The sequence below is a fragment of the Heliangelus exortis genome, chromosome 3 (assembly GCF_036169615.1).
Source record: "Heliangelus exortis chromosome 3, bHelExo1.hap1, whole genome shotgun sequence".
Lineage (NCBI taxonomy): Eukaryota > Metazoa > Chordata > Aves > Apodiformes > Trochilidae > Heliangelus > Heliangelus exortis.
The window spans coordinates 76,132,511-76,152,121 of record NC_092424.1 but is presented as its reverse complement, the minus strand read 5'-3'; the positions used below and the strand labels follow the sequence as shown (position 1 = coordinate 76,152,121).

Sequence of the window (19,611 nt, the reverse complement as noted above, 5' to 3'; positions counted from 1 at the left end):
TTAAGCTTTCTTATAATCTTATTTTTAGACACACTTTCTATGTTCCAGTAAGAGTTCTTCCAACATGGTGAAGTGAAAGTGACAACTAAAGTTACGTCCTCCATAAAATAGAAGTGAAGAGTACTCATGTTCTCTCTTTTCTTTTTCAAGAGAGAACAAAAGGGGAAAAAAGAAAAGAAAAAAAAAAAAGGAAAAAGGACAACAAAAGAAAGAACATCCAGTAAATAAAATTTTTGTAGGACTGTAAGATAATAATAAGGAGAACAAGTTTTCAAATTTTGATCTCCAGCCTATTCATATGCCAACTCATTTATTATTAAAGCATGACATTCCCAAATCACTTACAACATACTCCCTCTTCATGAAGTTATTCAGATACGTGCAAGAATATTAGAAATAGGCACTACTGCATATCCATTTCTCATCAGAGAACTCAGACAGCATAAAGAAAAGATTGTGCAATAATTTTGCCTGTCCTGTCAATTTTCTCAGAAATCAAGAACCATGGGAGCTGTTGAATTTATTTGTTTATTGTGTTTATATCTACAGTATGAGATGCTCATTCCATGTCTTTTAATCCACATATGATGTGAAATACTGCCTCTACTGAAATCAATGAGACGTTTGCAATTCATTTCAATGAAAACACAGTTCTGGTCACTGGTTGTACTCTCTTCCTCTCAGGGCTTATGGATTCTTTATTAAAAAAAAAAACAAACCAAAAACCAACCAAACAAAAAACCAAAATGCCAAAAAATCCTCACCCCCCCAAAACAACAATAAAACAACCAGCAAACTACACCACAGGGTTCCAGCTCATAGTCATTTTTCATAAAGCAAGGGAAAGAAAAATTTTCTTTTCATGGGAAAACTGTGCTAATTACCTCATGCAACAATTTAAGTCGAGTCAATCTGAAGTGCTTAACACCAAGTGTTCTTGACAGAGTTCTGATGTTACAGTAGAAAACTGGATATATTTTTTTTTCATTGATTTGGTTACTAATCTCACCCTGGCAGTTATTTGCTTTCACTATCCCCCCCCCAATAAAAAAACCCCAAACCAGACCAAAAGACAAAAACCTAGTGAAACAGCGTGTGAAACAGTGAAACCTTTTTTACATTATTGCAGTTATATGCAACTATACAATGACTGGGTAACACAAGTATTTATCACACTTATATCCACACACTTTTTCCGGATCTATTCCCGTTTCACTGATGTGGTATAAAGACATGCAATCACCCCAAAACATTTACTACCTCAGTGCATCACCCTGAACTGTGGCGACTGTGCACAACCATCCCCAGCACTGCATCTGGGCTGCCCTTACACCATATCGACCACGATCTCAGCCACAGGCTTTATCCAGCCACACTGCCGGTCTCTCAGCGACCAACAGAGGGAATTTAGAGGCCTCTGGGGCAAATAAAAAAGACTATTTCAAGGCCCAAAGAGGGCTAACACCCAGCTACCTCACTTCCACTCTTCACAGACGGAAAAGTCAGGCAAGCAGCGCTTGCCAGCCCGGCTGCCGACCTCGACTTCTCGCCCTCAAACCCGAGATCACCGGCGCTGAGCCCGCACGGCGCCGAGCAACCCAACCGCCACCCGCCCCCACGCCGGGCCTAGAGCCAAGCGGGCCCCGCCGCCCCAAACCCGAGCATGCGCAGCTGATGGCGCCTGCGCACCTTCCCCCCCAGCCTCGGCGGGGCGGCCATCCCGCCTCACAGCCCTGCCCGGGCCTGCCCAGGCCTGCTCGGCCGGAGCCGCCCCGCCTGGCCGCCCCGCCATCTCTCCATCCCTCCTCCTCGCCATCCCGCCTGCAGTTCCCCTTTTTCTGGCGGGTGAGTAACAGCAGCGGCTCTTGTCGCGGCCTCGGGGGGTTGGGGAAGGGACAGCCAGGAGACGGGCTGGGCCGGGCGCTGGGAGCCGCGGTGTAGCCCGGGGGTTTTCCCGGGTCAGGGCACTGCTGGGTGGATCCTCGGGGCTGGAAGGGGAGGGGAAGGCGGCCGCTCCCAGATGGTTTCGCAGGGGCTGGCGGTGCTCTGCCTCCTGTCCGGCCCAGGCCCCTCGCCGCGCCAGATGCTGAGCTTGTGGAAAGGGCTAAAGAGGAATTGTCTGGAGGGTAATAACGGTATGAAAAGCAGAAGTGATGGAAGGGATAAACCTCGTATAATAAATAACCTTGTCAAGCCCTATCTTGAATGGGGAGGTTATCTTCCAAGCAGGCTTGCTTGAAGTTTGAGGAACAATGTGGAAAATCCTTAAGCTTTTTAGTTGTTTTAGGAAGATCAAGTGGAGATTTTGTACTGCTGTGATGAGTTCCATACTATTTATTCCCATACAACAAACGAAATAATTTGGAACAGAGGTGGTCATAGAAGGATAAGCAATATTTATTTTGTGTTTCTAGTCCATAGAGCAGCTTACAAGAATCTAAATGTTTAAGATTTTTTTTTATAAGGGGACTGAATGCTATAAAAGCAGAGATTCTGCCCTTTGATGGTCAGACTTCATATTTTTCTGATGGGTAATGAAGGAAGTTGTAGTATCTGTAGTCATAAAAGGAGAAAACAAAATACATCAATTGGCATCTGTAGATCTGAGATAACAATTAGTGATTTCTGAAAAGAAGTGTAGTAGCACAGAGTACATTCAGCAAGTTTAATAAAGATCCCAAAATCTTTAGGCGCCTGACTGGAAAATTTGCCAAAGAACTTTTTAATAAGGAGTGACTTAAAAATATAAGTATATTTTTAAAATAGGTAGTGTAATGCACATCATAAAGGAAATGAATTTAATGTCACAATAATGACTTCTGAGTTCATTTTTAACACTCAGGACCTGGATTTAGGAATGAGGGATAATTCTGTGGTCAGCGTGCATTAGAGTTCTGCTGTTCAAAGCAGAAATTTTTGGAGAAGCAATAAGGGAGCAAAAGAGCAATTTAATGTCCAGGATGCATGTCTAAAGCCACACTGTGTTTAAATGTTTTCATTCTCACAAAGGAAGGATATATTGGAGCTGAAATGGTACAGAAAAGAAACACCTCAAAAATGTTTAAATGTATCTTGTGATAATGGTAAAATATACAGCCTAGACAGACAGAGAAATTTACTTAAAGGAAAAGTCAGAAAGCCTGATAGGAGCAATTAATTAGAGAAGTAGAAGTTATAAATAATAAAAAAACCCCAAATGTAAACAAATGTTTGCTTTTTCTCCCTTATAAATTGAGAAATAGGGGCATCAAACTACTAGGTAAATTTCTAAGTAGAAGGTGTTTAGTTTTGGGTTTTTTTGTATTGCACAGGGAAATTACCTCTTGTTCAGGAAGTGTGTAACCCACAAATAGATGAAGATGTCTAACTGCTGTGGTAAAGTTTTTTTTTTTTTAAATTTTAGAATGAATTTACTTGGAGGAACTTGAGCTTCTTGCATTTTTGGCTGCTAGCCAAGATGGTCCTCAAACTTGGGGTTAGATGGAAAAAGTTACTACTAGTTAACAAGTTAATATCTGAGTCAAAGTGCCTTCCTGCCTGCAAGATCTTAATTTATATCAAGCTCAAGTTACTCATGCTGACTTTGTCCTATTGAGAAAGAGAGCTGCTGTTTGATCCAAAGACACAAAACAGTTCAAGTCAAGATAATTTCTAAGACTGTAGGACTCACCTGTGTTATCTCCGTACACTGAAGTTAGATTCTTAAACTTGGCTGTGTATGACAGAAATACAAACCCAGGACTGTGGTATCTGTAAAGGCTTTTGAATCAGAAATGCATTCGAAGATTTTTCTTGCTCCAAGGATAAACAACTTCAATTTCAGGTAGTTGTTTCCCCATTACTAGTGTTTGGATGTTGCAGTAGGTGAGGAATCCCTGAACAAGATTAAATGACATAATGCAAGCACTGCCAACCTGCAGCTCTTCAGTGCAGATTTTACAGTGTATCTATGCCAGGGATGAATTACATCTTCATCACTGAGACTGATGTTTTCCCGAAATACAAACCTTTATTTTACATGTCACTTACTTGTTCTGGAAATTTTGCACTTTGATTCTGAGCCTCTGTAGAAATAGTAGAGGTTCATAACATGCGACAGTGGACCAGTATCTGTCCTAATGTCAGGCAAATTTTAAAAAGTACGGAGGTAATTTTTAATGCACTGTAATGATAAATATTGCATAGAAAAAATACTTGTTGAGATAAGATGGAGCACCAAAATCAGTTCCCGACACTTCAGAAAAATCATGTTATGTTAGTGAAGTCTTGATATAATAGAGGAAGACTTCAGTAGCAGATACATCAAAGAGGTCTTTTTGTTGTTTATTTTTGAGATGTTAACAAGTTTTTGCTGCTGTAGTGCATGAGTGACTTTACTGTAAAAACCAGATAAAAGCCCAAAGGTAGACAGCAGGATGAATGGATTAAGGTTGGAAATGGAAGCAGAATTTCCCTTTTGGCAATGTCATACTGCTAATCCAATTCAGGCTGTAGTTTTAAAATGCATATTCGAAAAATTCCTTGTCTAATATTATCACAGCAGTACCAAATCAAGTGTTGTGGCAACTGAGCTGTATGTTAATGCACTTGAACAATAGTAAAGCAAATTGATAGGAAACTAAGGCGATATACTAAGTATTTTGAAACTACCTCTGTATGTAAGATTCTAAAATTTGGTGATTTTACTGACAGAAGTACAAAATCATAGCTACATTATGTCTAATGGCTGTTGAATCAGAAATTTATTCTAAGATTTTCCAGTTTAGTGTTGTCAGTTTTATGCATAATCTTGTTCCACATAATTATGTGGCAACCTAAATTTTGTTAATCCTTTTCTCTGGCTCTCTTGTATTTAATATTGAACAGGACCTATAAATAAAATAATCGGGCATTCCATTATACTGATTTTCTTCACCCTGCTTTCAGGGCTAAAATCTTGCTGTGTACTGTTGGTCTTGTTTTTAAATTAATTGTGGAATTCTACATGAGTTGTCACACAGCTGTGACATTGTACTAACAGGCTGCCAGCAGCTAACTTACAAGCTTTTATGGTTGAGGTATGTTCTTACATTCTGGGGTTTTTTTGCTTGTTTTTTGTTGGTTTGTTTCTGTTGTTTACATAATTCAGAAAACAAATCAGAATCTTAGATTTGTAAGGTAGCAAAATATAATGGTTTGAGTTTAATTTGTTAAAGTATTTAGTCATTGTGTTGGTTAAATAAACACAAAGTGGTTTGTCCAAAGCCAGAAAATAAGTAAATGAAACCTGTATTCTAAACAGCTGTACTTCTGTCATATTCCATTCTGTACCTTACTCTTGTTATACTGTGTTATTCTCTTTTTGTCATTTTTGCTTTTTTTTAAATTTTTTTTCCCTTTTTTTCTTTGCTATTTCTATCAGCCTTGTCAAAACATGATAGTTCTGAAGCAATGTAACCAGAATTTCCGTTTCATGGTGTTTATTTGGGTTAGGAAAACAATGACGTTCAAAAGATGGTTTATAAAATTTGTGAGTCCTTGGTGGTTGAACCTCACAAGCTGACACAGATTCAAAAATGCAGAAATGTTTTTTGTCCCGTCTCCCCTTTCCTTCCAAAGGGCTGTTAGTTATGCAGTCAGTATATGCATCACATTTGTCACCTATTACTTCTGTTACTATTGTGTAGAAACTTTAGGAAGCCTGAACGAGGTCTTAAGAAATCTGACTTTAAAATATTTGTCTTTTGATCAGTTGCTGCCAAAGTCCTTCTGTTTGGATTCTGAACTATGACATCATGGCAAGATTTCGCAGAAGAACATGCATCATTTTGTTGCTTTTTATTTTATTTATTTGCTCCATAATGATGGCTTTGAAGACTCTGAGACCTGACAGAGCTGGATTTGGGGATCCATTTGGACTTGGCTTGTTACCTGAACTTCAACAGCGGACAGTGATCTTAGAAAATAAACAGAATTCACCAAATAGGGTGCAAGGAGATACTGTAACACGTGTCAATAATTTGCATAGTATCACAGTCAATACTATGAAAGCATCTATGCCTCCTGTAAACAAACTGGACGAAGAGCTTTCTTCTCCTAATTATAACTTTCACATATTCTACTATAGTTGGTTTGGTAATCCACAGTTCGATGGCAAATATATTCACTGGAATCATCCATTGCTGCCACATTGGGATCCCAAAATTGCAAATAATTATCCAAAGGGAAGGCATAATCCTCCTGAGGACATTGGGGCCAACTTTTATCCTGAACTTGGATCTTACAGTTCCAAAGACCCGTCTGTCATAGAAGCCCACATGAAACAAATGCTCTCTGCCTCAACTGGTAATGAATATTAACATTTCAGCATGTTGTTTGTTCATCCAGCCTTAAATATGTGAACAAATGCATTTGACTCTTCTTCCTTTTTTTTAAAATGTAATTCTGGAGATGTCTGAAACTAGTAAATGTCTTTCTATTTCTGAGTTTTAACCCCAGACTGAAACCTGCATCTTCAGAACTGTGTCTTATGGGTGTAATAGCACAGAAATATAACAGGTATATTGTTACTCCTGTATGTGCATGTTTCATGACTAACTGTTAGGCACTGAGAACATAAGTAGAAAATAGAGAAACTATTGCTAGAATATATTGTCTGTGTATTTTATTTTTGGAGATGAGTACTTCAGTTTTAAGAACACATTTTGGTAAATCACAACCTGGTTACGGAGCAGTACGTTCAAATAAGAGCAGGGTTTTTTTCTAAATTCTTTGTGTGTAATAACAATTACATATCCTAGCATGGAGGATTATAGCTAATCCAAGCCTTGAATTCCAATATGATAGTTTCAGTGTAGCTACTTATAGTTTATTTCTTTGTCCAAAAGTATCTTTTTTCCACATCAAATTCTCTAGATAAGATAAACTACATGCTTAGGAATGTTCAATATATTTTTTGTGTCATTCTTTGTTGTTGGCATTACTGTCCTTTTTTATGTTTGTGTTCTCTAAAATATCCAGTCATATAGGCAGTTACTAAATTCTGAACAGCTTCTGTAAATGTAGTTGAAACCAGCTGATGAGAGCTCATAGCATTATTCAAAGTGCAAATCACCTTCAATTGAATCACTTCTTATATGAGACCTTAATGACTGGGTGAATGAAATTGTTATATTCCCATTAGTACTGTTTACTTGTTTAATTTTTCATCTCGGTTGTTGCTTCCTCCTTTTTTTCTTTTAAGTAGGCTTTGTTCTCACCTTCTTCAGTAGTATGATAACTCCATTAGTAGGAATGCCAGCAACAGTGGGAAAACTGTTGCAGAGAAGTCTCAGGTATTAGGTTGCCAGTAAGCATGATAGTTGGATGAAAGCAGAGGGGATACTTGTAGGTTTAGAAGACTCTGTGATGTTCCTCAGTCTTACAAAGCCAAACTGCTGGTTGAAAAAGTGCCAAATAGTAGGAAAAATGCTTTGCAAAAGAAGGGATTTTTTTTAGTAGCTTAAGTTTTGCATTTATAACTCAGCAATGTGGATAAGTACTTCATGCTTCCTGTGACATACTCCTTACAATGTATTACTGACATTTGTAAAAAAATGTTTTCTGCTGCTTATTACACAGATTTAAGTCTAATTTAATTCTTCTCTTCTGTCTAGATTTGACCAATACAAGTCATCAGCTTTTTTCCCTCTGGTCATTGCTTCAAATATTTGCATCTTTTCTTACATTGTTTATTTTTTTTTTTGTACTGTGAGGATGACTATTTACAGTTTCTCCTTTTTGTCTCTTAGTCTTTGTCTAATCCATGATTGCCTTCTATATTTTGCTGAGTAATAATTTTTCTTCTAGCCTTTTCTGAAGCTTTATCAAGGATCTGACACAAGCAGAAAAATGGAAGTGGTTCTTTCAGCCAATATTGTGTAATGATCAAGGGCACAGAGTCAAAGGCAGCAAGAGGCTCACGCAGTGCTTCCTTGTATTAGATTTTACAATTTTTTTCCTTATTTATTAATCTTCTACTTTTTATCAGATTAATACGATAGATATTATTCTGCATATTGCTTGGTGAGATTAATTTAGTTTTTTTTGCACCAGCCTATTTTTGTGACAGTCCAATTTGAAGTACTTCATTTGTCTTGAAGGATTCTACTCTGTTTTTAAACATGTTTATACTATTGGTTTTGTCATTGAGTCCATCCTTTTTTTGTGTCTTGAAGTGGTACATAACATTTGTTTTTAACCACAGGGAAGAAAATATTACATAGTTTTTTTCAGGGAAGAATCAATGGAAACATGTATTTAGGTTCCTTGATGAAAAATCCGTCTTCCATTTTTTTTCCCTGTTTCATAAAGGTGTAGAAAAGGGTCTTGGCAGATGCATTCAGGATACCTTGACTGTAACCTGAGTTTGTTGCTGCTGTTCTTCCTTTACATATTTCTCATTTGAATTTTGTCCTTTTCTTACGTGTCAAATAAAAGATAGGGTGATAAAATGCAATAAAATACTGCCTTTTTCTTGTCATTGAGCAAACTGTCTCTTCAGACAGTCTACTGTTTGAGATTTTCTTTTTAGTAAAATGTAGAGAGAACATTTTGAGGGTTGTTGAATTGACTTCTGTGTATAGTAAGCTCATATTTCTGGTTTAGATGTTAGAAGATGATTGCGTACTCACTCTAATTTATGCTTTCTTTTTCATATTTTTGGACTTACCTTTCTGGAATATGTTAGTTAGAAATGTTATGTTAGTAAGACAAGATGGAATTTAGAGTATATACTTCCCTATCTTAGTGATTCCATTTGTGTACTTAAATCTTTACATGGTTAAAACTACACTTCTTTTAAACTGTATTGTTTGGAAAATATTTGTACATCAGTATTTAATGTATTTCTTTGTCTTACCTTCCTCTTGATACTCTTTCCAACTAAACAGCTAAAATGTTTAGCTTAATTATCTAACAGCATTTTATTTTAGAAGTGAAGGGTTTAGCCTTTTTGAAGAGGTATGTATTGTTTTAAGCTCATTGAGAGTATCAGGAAAATTTACAGTTGTGGGGACATTTTATTTGTTGTTTCCTTTTTGAAAGGAGTAGTAACCTCACATTATTGATAGTTACTCAAGTATTTCTTTTATGTCATAAATTAAAAAAAAAGTTCACGTGGTTGGAAGGGAGAGGGTTAGCAAGAAGGAATGTTGTGGTGATTACAGTCACCGTTTCCAGTATGAAATGGTTGTTTTCTATAAAGAACAAGGAGTACAATGAAGAAATATGGTGGGGAATAAATTTTCATAAAATAAGAACCTTTTTCATCACATTCGTAGCTCTCATCTCTCTCGCTGTGTAACCTGGAGGCTAAAACACTGTGCTGAAAAGAAGGAGGCAGTGGCTCTAAGTGTTAGGCTTGGAACACTGAGCACAGATGTGTTCTCATGACAGATGATCTTACTTTCCACCTTTTATTTTGTCTTTTAAAGAGAAGTTAAAATCTACTCTGTGAATGCTGATATTTTTTAATTGGCTAAAAATTAAGTTGAAATTCTCGTATGTTCATTTCACATCAGACAATATTTGTAACTCATGCCAACTTATAATGTAGAAGTTATATGTTAAACAACATGATTTAAAACTTAAGTTTTGTATTTTTAGGTGTAATAGTGCTTTCATGGTACCCACCAGGTATGGCTGATGAAAATGGAGAACCTACTGATGATTTGGTGCCTGTTATTTTGGATTATGCACACAAATACAATCTAAAGGTAAAGTATTTTTAAGATGCATAAAATAAGATTACTTTGGAAAGTAAACCTGGCTAAGAGTCTACTACATTTGACTCTACAGCAGAGAGACTTTTGAGGTTATGGGGGCTTCTGTTTCTGTCTCCTATTACACTGCACTCCTTTTTGTTCACAGAAGCAAGTGTAAGTGCCCTTTGAATTACACTGAATTTTTATCAGCCCTAAGCAATATTGCCTTGTAGATGGAGTAAATACCATAATCTGCCCTTTTTCTGTTCTGGTTCAGACCTAAAGCTTGCACAATCTGAGGTATGGTGTTGTGGTTTATTTATTTAATTTTTTTAGGTAGCATTTTTTAAAATGAGACAATATGTTCTTTTGAGATGAGTCTTGGGAGTTGAGGGAAGTATTATGTGTTTCGAAAAACTATGCAATACAATGATTTATAAACTAAGGAACTCTGAGAAAGAATAAAAGCCAACCTCATTTTTAGCATCACCACATAGATTGCTGGTGTCTTACTACAGAGGGGAGGAGCAAACATTTATGCCTAATAAGGAAGGATTTAGAAACACATGTTTGGATGAAAGTCTTTATTCCAGAAGGTATCGTGGACACTTGACTTGGACAGTAAGGTCACAGAGGTGCTGCTCTGACTTCAGGTTACTTGAGGGCAGGACTGCACAGAAAGGCTAAATTACTGCCTCCCTGAAATAGATGAAATATTGAATCAATTAAAAATTATATGGATTGATCAGCAGAATTTAAAATTGTACTTTGGTTTTGTTTATTTTAAGAATAAAACTTGTATTTTCCATTTGGGTTAAGAAAACATGAATTGCCTTTTAGTCTTGCCAAGTAATAAATTTGCTGAGTTTTTAAACTATCTAAAATAGCTGTATATGTTTCATCTCTGGAGGGTGTTGCCTGTATCAGGGACTGAAAATACAACCTGTTCATCTGCTCTGGTTTTAGTTGCTTGTGGAAGTTGTAGATTCTCAGAGAAATTTTCTGTCACTGGTAGGAGCTGTATGTAGATTGAGAAGGAGGAGCAAAGTAATTTTCAAACTGAAAAAATGCTGTGCAAATTGCATTATGAGACATAACTTGCACATATGCAATAATAGATTAGTAAAAAGAAAAAATGTTATAATTTACCTAAAAGAACTTGTTATCATTCAAGTCTCTTAAAGAAACCAAGACAAAATTAAATAATATACCAAAGCAAATGTCTTAAATAGTATGGCTGTGATTTGGAATATGGATGGAACTGCTGTTATTGCTTGGAATAATTACTGGAATACAGGTATTAAGTATAGATACTACCAGGGAATGCTACCTTCACGGCACTATTTTTAAACATTATTGCAGTAGTAAGCTGTTACAGGTAAGTTTTAGGAATGTCAGTAGACTGAAACCAATGTCTGAAATACAGTGCTGTTATATCTGCTAAACAAATGTCTGCTAAAAGATACATCCTTTTGATTTGCCTGGTTTTGGTAGTTGAAAATAAAATATGAAACTGTAGTGCCTTTCAGCCTGCCTTGTCAGTCCTAGTGATTCGTTTTAGCACTGTATTTTTCTATGGTTTGTACCTAATAGAGAGAGATATTGGATCTAGAATGGAAATTTGCTACAGTTGCAGAGTTGTTGAAGACTTTATTAAATACATTCTGCTAGAAAATTGGTTTTGAAAAACTAGTTGTTTTGATTAATGTAATATACTTTTACATTTAATAGAATATTTGAAAACAGTAGCATTTTTACATTGAAATTACTTCACATGTATAGGTTAAATAATTCCACAAACTCCAAGCTTGACATTCATAGCACTTAACAGTATATTATATTAGATTTATTTCCAACAGTTTATTGCTGTTGATAAATCTATAAAATTTTAAATTAAACATTTCATATCCTGTATTTTAAAATCTATTTGACACTGAAAAGTTTCCTCGGAGAATCATCTCTAGCAAATGTAATACATTGGTTAGCAATCAAACATTAAAACATTTCATTGATGAGTTCTCTGACATTCACATAGGTAATATTTTATTTTAATTTTTAGTTTCTGCTGGAGTTTTTAAAGTTTTCTGAAGCACGCTTACTGCTTTCTGTAGCCTAGGGAAAACAAAAGTAATTATTTGTGGCAATGTGAAGAGCTGTTTGCTCCATTACCAAGCTTCCTTGAATCTGAAGCTTCTAATCTTAGCATTGCATCAGTTGAATTCATGTTGGGTTATTCTCAATATAGACTAATGTAAATGTTTGTTCTGTAAAGAACTATATTTACTGTGACTAATACTTGCTTCATACCATACATGATGCCTGTGTATTCAGTAGTATTTTACATTTTCATCTTTCAGGTCACTTTTCACATTGAACCTTACAAAGACAGAGATGATCGCAGTATGTACCACAATGTCAAATACATCATTGACAAGTGAGTGCTTTCACAATGCTTTCCTTTGGGGCTTGCTACATGCTGTTTTTTGGGATATCTGTATGTTATATAAAGCTTGGAAAAATAGATATAAATGTGTACTGAGACTGAAGAAAACTACAAGAAACTTTGTTCATATTTCAGTGGCACAAAACTCAGGCTGTTTCTTAAATATTGAAGTGTGAATTTTACATAGATACTCAAATATTAATTGCTTTTCAGCATGCATTAGTGTCACAAGTCCTGATGCTTCAGATTAAAGCAGTTAAAGTCTAGCTGCATGATACATATAAATTAAACATACATTTTTATAGTGACAAATTTGCAGTTGTATCTTTAATGTATTGACCTCTAATGACATCAGTTCAGCTTGACAGATCCTGTACAGCTAGCACTAGTTTTTTGTTTATCAATGCTATTACAACTGTCTTAATTCATACTGAATTAGAGAATTGCTCTTCAAAGAAAACTAATACCTATAGTGCAGTTTGACACTAAATTACTAATTTGTAGTAATTTGCAAATTCATTATTTAATACTTAGCAAACACAGAACTGAAAATGTGTGTCAATAGCTGTGTTTTGAAGTCCACATACTGTCTTTTTTAATTAGTTTTTATGGAACAAGTCTTCAGCTCAGATTGTAAAGCCGTATTTTCCAAATGGCAAGTTTTGTCTTAATGATACTTATTTGCTTTATAGATATGGAGGCCATCCAGCCTTTTACAGGCATAAGACCAGCACAGGCAAATTGCTTCCCCTGTTTTATGTTTATGATTCTTACGTAACGCTTCCTGAAATATGGGCAAATCTGTTAACGGCGTCTGGATCACAGAGTATTCGCAATACTCCATACGATGCATTATTCATTGCACTTCTGGTGGAAGAAAGACATAAACATGACATCCATAGAAGTGGCTTTGATGGAATGTACACGTACTTTGCCACCAATGGCTTCTCCTATGGCTCATCCCATCATAACTGGGCGAGTTTAAAAGCCTTTTGCGACAGTAACAACTTAATGTTTATTCCAAGTGTGGGGCCAGGGTACATTGATACCAGCATCCGACCATGGAACAACCATAACACTCGGAATCGTGTCAATGGGAAGTACTATGAGACTGCCTTCAGCGCAGCCCTTCTGGTGCGTCCGGAAATTATTTCGATTACATCCTTCAATGAATGGCACGAAGGAACACAGATTGAAAAAGCTGTCCCCAAACGGACTGGACAGATGGTTTACCTTGACTATAAGCCCCATAAACCAAATGTTTACTTAGAGCTTACTCAGAAGTGGTCTGAGAAGTACAGAAAAGAACAAGAACAGTGGCTTATGTGAGCTCTTGCTGCTGCGGTTGTGTCCTGAGGCATTGACTACCTTGAGAAAGAAATTGAGAGCTGAAAAATCTGTTGTTCATCTGTCTATATTGTAAATATGTTTAAATTATTATATTTCTTGAATGTATATGTGCTACTACTGAATTTGAATTTTGAAGTGTAAAAAGATGATGAGAATACAGGCATTTCTGTCTTACTGGATACTGTAGAGCAAGAATATCCAGGAAAATGTTAGGGTCTTGTTTGGGTTTGTCTTTTTTTAAAAAAAACTTTGTAACTCGCATGTTGAGCTTCAAGAACATCTGCATGGAAAAACTTTACATGACCAAAGTTACAAAATCTGGCATAGTTATACTTCATTTCTTCTTGTATTTGTGTTTCTAATCAAAGTGATACTGTAATTTAAGTTTTGATCCTGATTGCTTCTTGCAGGATGCATGTCTGCAATGTGTGGAATAATCTACATTTACTGTTCTTAATTCTTTACACACAGGGAGTTCTTGACATGGTTTTCTTGTAAAAATACCAAGAAGTTATGTGATGCAGCACTATTGTGTTCTGTGAACAGATAAGAAGAAGGTGTTTCAATCAAGTTTCAAATAAGAGCTGGAAGTTTCTAGTTTAATTCCATTCTGTTGGGTATATGGTGCAGACTTTTGTGGATCACTAGATACTGAGCAGTAAGAGTTTTTGTTATTTTGATTTTTTTAAAATTGTTTGAAATGAAGAGTGGAGGAAAAAATATTCAGAAAATATACTAAAACTTCCATTGTTATATATTGGTTGCTAATTAGCTGCAGACACAGATCTGGTGTGTTTTTTAAGATGTTTAAAGATTCTAAAGCTAATATCTTATTAGTCCCACAATAAATACAATTTTAGGAAATGCATTTTTGCTTCTGATTTAGGAGCAGTCTAGCTTGCTAGCAGTGCCAGAAAGTACTCAGTTTAATTTGAAATATGAATTTTTCATCAAGGCATTCCAGGATACAGAATAATAGATAACTAAAACATTGTTACCATTCAGATAAGCTCTGTGCCACCACTACATTTAATGTTGTTGTGTGGCTAGAAATGATTACTTTCAGACCTAAGAATTTTGTGTCATGATTATTAACTGTTTTTTCTTTAATGAAGCTTGAAAGGATCAAGTTACATGGACGTGTCTCCTCATCAGTCATGTTTTTGGCATATCCATACAACTTCATAGCAAAGATCTAAACTCTGGGACAGTAACGACTGCACTGTTTGGTTTATTGGAAGCATTTCATCTGTAGCAAAGTGGCTTTATATATATATATATATATATATACACAAGGTGCTGGTCTTGTGTTTTAGTTCATATGCTGGAACTTTTGTGACCACTAGAATGACATTGATTTCATCAGGAACCATGGGAATTACAGTCTTTACTTGGTTCTTACAGTAATTTGTCCATGAAATTGTAAGGTGAATTTGTGGATTTTTTGGCTGAAAAAGAAAACAAACCCAAACAGTATGCTTTTTTTCCTGAAACCTTTGTCATTCCAAATAAATGTAAACCAGTTTTGTAGTATGAAAAAATTTTGTTTATGTATCTTTCACTTATTTGCAGTTTTATTCTCGTCTTTTCACTGCAGTGTTAAAATAGATGAAGTGTCATACAATGCCCTCAACTGCTTGAAAAAAATGCAGAATTTGCATGACAGATATATAAGCTGTTGATGATAAGATGCTGAAGGGTGCCTCTAGAGTTATTTGAGTCTTTTTAATATCTCTTCATCACTTTTTGTGGTTTCCTACTAAATTTCTGGAAAAAAAAAGTTTACCAATGCTTATTTGTTTTACAAATGCTCAGGTGGATAAAATAAAGTAGATATAGGCATGACCACAGTCACACCATAGTATGTGATACATGAAATACTTGCTGTATTTTACCACTTCCAAGTTAACCACTGTCTCCCTTGATTAAGAAAACTGATTTATACATTTTTACTATAAATCCATTTAATAGATATATGTAATTTCTTTTTATAATTTTTATATTTTTATGCTTTTACATCCCCAAAAGCTCCTATATTTATTTCAAGTGTGAGGGAATTATTAATTTTCTCATATAAATATTTTATATATTATTTAAAATCTTCTGACATCAGACCTTTTGAAAAGACAAGTCTCTGTTTTTGCTCTGCTTAAAATTTTGTCATCCACTGGGCTTTTTTCACTGCAGTTGTCTGAGCACTTTACTAGGCACAACAACCTTGCACTCAGCTTTCAGCTCCCTACTTTCTCCCTGTGGCAGATTTTTTTCTCTGTGACAATAGAAGTTGCTCCTTTTGTTACTGAGTATAGAAACATTTGAAATTTTTATTGTATTGTACAACTGAGGTGATGTATCTTGTTTAAAATATAACAGTTAGTTTTATGCTAACAGTGTAATGGATCTTCATTACTCTGAAACACTTCTGTAGTTGCTGTAGAGGTATCATTTAGCCCTTGCCATGAAGTGGTAAGAACCATAGCACACTGATGTCTAATGGGGTCTTCAGAAGAATTTACAGAATTTTTGCAGAAAACAATAGAAGTTAAATGTCTAGACATTCTTTGCCCCTGAGCACTTAGTGTATTTTTATGTACTTGTTGTGTTTTAAAATACAAACATGCAAGCCAATAATATTTTTTAGAGTTTATAGTTTAATTTGATGATCCTAAGAAGAGCTGATGGAATAGCAGCTACTAGAACTACCCCACCTCCCTGGCAAATATTTCTCTGTACTTAGAGCAAGTATTAGTCTACTTCTTGTTATAGGGGATGGAGAGTCTTGCTGATGGACTGCTGCTGAAGTTTTTGGAGATTTCAGTAAAAACAGGTCTGTGGGAGGGGAGTTACACAAATGCAATGGAAGAAGATTATTTCAAGCACACATTTTTTTTGGGTTGAGGGAGGTAAGGCTGAATGTGTTTAGAAGGTGTTTGCTCCAAGCTTTGCTGTTATAGTGGGGAAAAAAAGAAAAGAAAAAAACAATTACTCCAATGTTCAACCAAAACTGCTTGGAACCAGTTCCTTCCAAAACTGGAAGGAACAGTATTTGTAATGAGTTTTGGATCCGAAATGTTATTTAAGGAATACGTAGATCTTATTTTATTTTGGCTTGACACTCCTATTGTTTCTTGGCTAATTGAAAAATAAAAATTAAAAAAAGTAATGATTACTTCTATTATTTTTACACTGCATTTGAATCATCTTGCTATAGTATGTTATAGTGCTTAGAGTGATATATTACGTTTATACTGATTAGGCAAGAAACAATTTGGGAAGTTATAATAGTGATCATGCCATACTGTTCCTTTGCAAATACAGAAATACCTGAAGTTACCAATCACATACTACTGCTTGGAGTATTCCCAGAGGTCAAATGGTATCTGAGACAAGTAGCAAGCCTTTGTGGTAAAAGACAACTTCTTTTTTAAAAACAAACCTATAGATTAATACGTGCTTCTGTCTGTTGTGATCAAGTAAATTGTTTTAGTTCTGTGAGCTGTCTCAGAACTGAAGCTTAACACATTTCTGAAGTAAGAATTTGTAATTTTACAATAGTGTATGATTTTCAGATCTATAAACTTGTACTAAATTTTAAAGGAAAGATCATGTGCATATGCTGTTACTATTTCAGTGGCAAATTAGATTATTGTGAATATAGTTTCTGTGCTGATGTTCACTGTGTTTGTCTAGTGCCTTTCTTCTGGTGTGCCAATGATTTGTTAAGAGGTTGTTGAAGCAGAAGGGTCTTTAATGGACTCAGAACTGTTATTTTGCTAATTTTGATAAAATTTGATAAGTATACACTCTGCATAGTTTGAATTAATATATTTTACACGTAGCTCTTGGGTTCTCTTGAAAACATTTCACATGATTGTTTTCAGCACTCTTTTACTAGTAGGAGAAAGTATCTCTGGGCACATGGACAAGGATGTACTGTAATTTAGGGCACTTTTTTGTGAATCTTGTGTACCTTAAAAGATTAAGTATTTACAGACAAATTATTTATCACTTAAAGTGAAATTCTCTTTTCCAGTCTTAAGGTATTTTGCAAGTATTGTCCCTCATCTTTCCACTATATTGATAGTGTCAATATTTCATTCCTTGTTTTATACTTTACTTTTGACCAGCATGTTAAATGTTAAATGTTGCATAAACTTCCAAAGTGATTTGTATTTCTAAGACTAAATAGTTGTAAAATTCAGTAAAGAGAGTCTGCAAGACTATAGGCACTGCAGAAAAGCTTGATACGATTATTTTTGTTGTTGTATAGCTATGAATTTTTTGTGAATGGATAGTGTATCTTTGCTATATATTTAACATTAACTCAAAAATGTTAAATTTAATACTGTACCCGGCTGTGGCAAAGATGCCTTTGCTTACATGCATTAAAGAAAAATGTGTGTGTGTGTCTATTTATAAATATTATATATGTGCAGACATCTGAAGTAATTATTTTTAAGTACTATATCATTGTATTAAAACTACAGGCTGGATTCTGCTACTTTTAAGTAAGAAATATTTCAAATCCCTATGATGTTTACAATATACCTAGTTGCTTATGTATGGATATTTCATGAATAATAAATATATGCCCTTCGAAGTTTGATTTAAAAGGAGTGTGTAATTTATTTTTTTTTTTTTAATAATATGAATTTAGAGTGAATTTTTACTCTTCTCTTACAGTATGTGTGTAGAATTCAATAGGCAGGTGTCACAACAGGCTTATCACAATAGTCTTAAGCCAGATAACACTCCTGAAGTTTTTAGGGGTATTTGTATTATATTTTAACAAGGCTAAGTGAGTTCACTAGTGCATAGTGCTGCAGGTATCCTTCAGTCCTGAGGTTCAACTGTATTTGATAATATAAAACTTAAGTTCCCTGTTCATACAGAAGTTTAAAAGGAATGGGTGCACAGATAATCAACTTCATGGGAGAATGGTTTAAAACTGAATACTACGATAGGGTCAAAGAAATACTTGTTGCATTCTCATCGTATATTGTGGTTTTCAGGTATTAAAAATCTAGAAGGTAAGGGCTTACCATTTTAATGAAGTTTCAGAAATGTGAAATTACATTCTTGGTATTTGAAAAACCAAGTTATTCCTTGTTATTCCGAGTAAACTAACTACACTGGTAACAAAGCAATTAAAGCTAAATCAAACACATGCTCAATACTGTGTGTTTCTGTACTATAAAATGTTGAATAATCATTTTATATTTCCTTTGTGTATCACACCAAGTGATTCTTCCGTGTAGGTAAGGTAAAATATTTTGCTCCACTATGAAAATGGTTTCCTGAAAATTTCCTGCCTTGGGAAATGCAAAAGGTAATTAACATAAGGTGCACTTGAAATTTAAATTTATGTTCATACCTGGAATTTACACTTTAGTAGGAGACTTAAGTAGTTCTGCATTTTAATAGATAAAATCTCTCTCAGGGTATTTCATGTCACTTCATGTTAATTCAGTAGAAAGACAAAACACAGCAATGAATTGGTATTTATTGCCTTTTTTTGTTCATCTAATCTGGTTGGTTTCTATACATTGTATGCAATGTGTATTCAATAAGTTCTTTGTGTGAAAGATAAGGAATAAAGACTACATCCATGTTTGTTTTATTCAGCTGGGCAGTGTAAGGAGAGGGAACAGTAATACAGCAAAAACCGCCTATAGCTTTCATTTTTTAAACTTAGTCACCTTTTAAAAAATGCAGTGAAAATAATGGAATATCCAAAAGTTTATTACAGCAAAACTTTGAAAAACTAATTCTCTGACCTACTTTACTGATAATTTTGGAATGAAAATGTATTGCGCCTGTAAGTGTTTCAATATTGTACAGATCAGAAAATACAGGCTGTGAAGCTGGAGTCAGGAAAGAAGATACATTATAATACAATGTGATGGTCTTACTGGAAGTGATGGGAATCCTTTTCTGTATATTGCATTATTTCTAATAAAGCTGCCTTAGCATGTTAAAAAATGGGGACCTCTATAAAATATATTCCGTGCTTAGAGTATATGTTTGCAAATGTATGCACACGCTTTTTTTTTATTATTATTCCATTTCTACATGAAAGACATAAGTGCCCTGGTC

The 19,611-nt window shown here is 35.1% G+C and overlaps 1 protein-coding gene across 1 annotated transcript; it reads left to right on the top strand.

Moving 5' to 3' along the window:
- Positions 1 to 1,682: 1,682 nt before the first annotated feature.
- MANEA (mannosidase endo-alpha) lies at positions 1,683 to 18,128 on the top strand. The gene is made up of 5 exons (XM_071741295.1): positions 1,683 to 1,845; positions 5,732 to 6,324; positions 9,625 to 9,734; positions 12,080 to 12,156; positions 12,858 to 18,128. The coding sequence occupies exons 2-5, from the start codon at positions 5,775 to 5,777 to the stop codon at positions 13,492 to 13,494; spliced, it is 1,374 nt and encodes a 457-aa protein (XP_071597396.1). The 5' UTR covers positions 1,683 to 1,845; positions 5,732 to 5,774; the 3' UTR covers positions 13,495 to 18,128.
- The last annotated feature ends 1,483 nt before the right edge of the window (positions 18,129 to 19,611 follow it).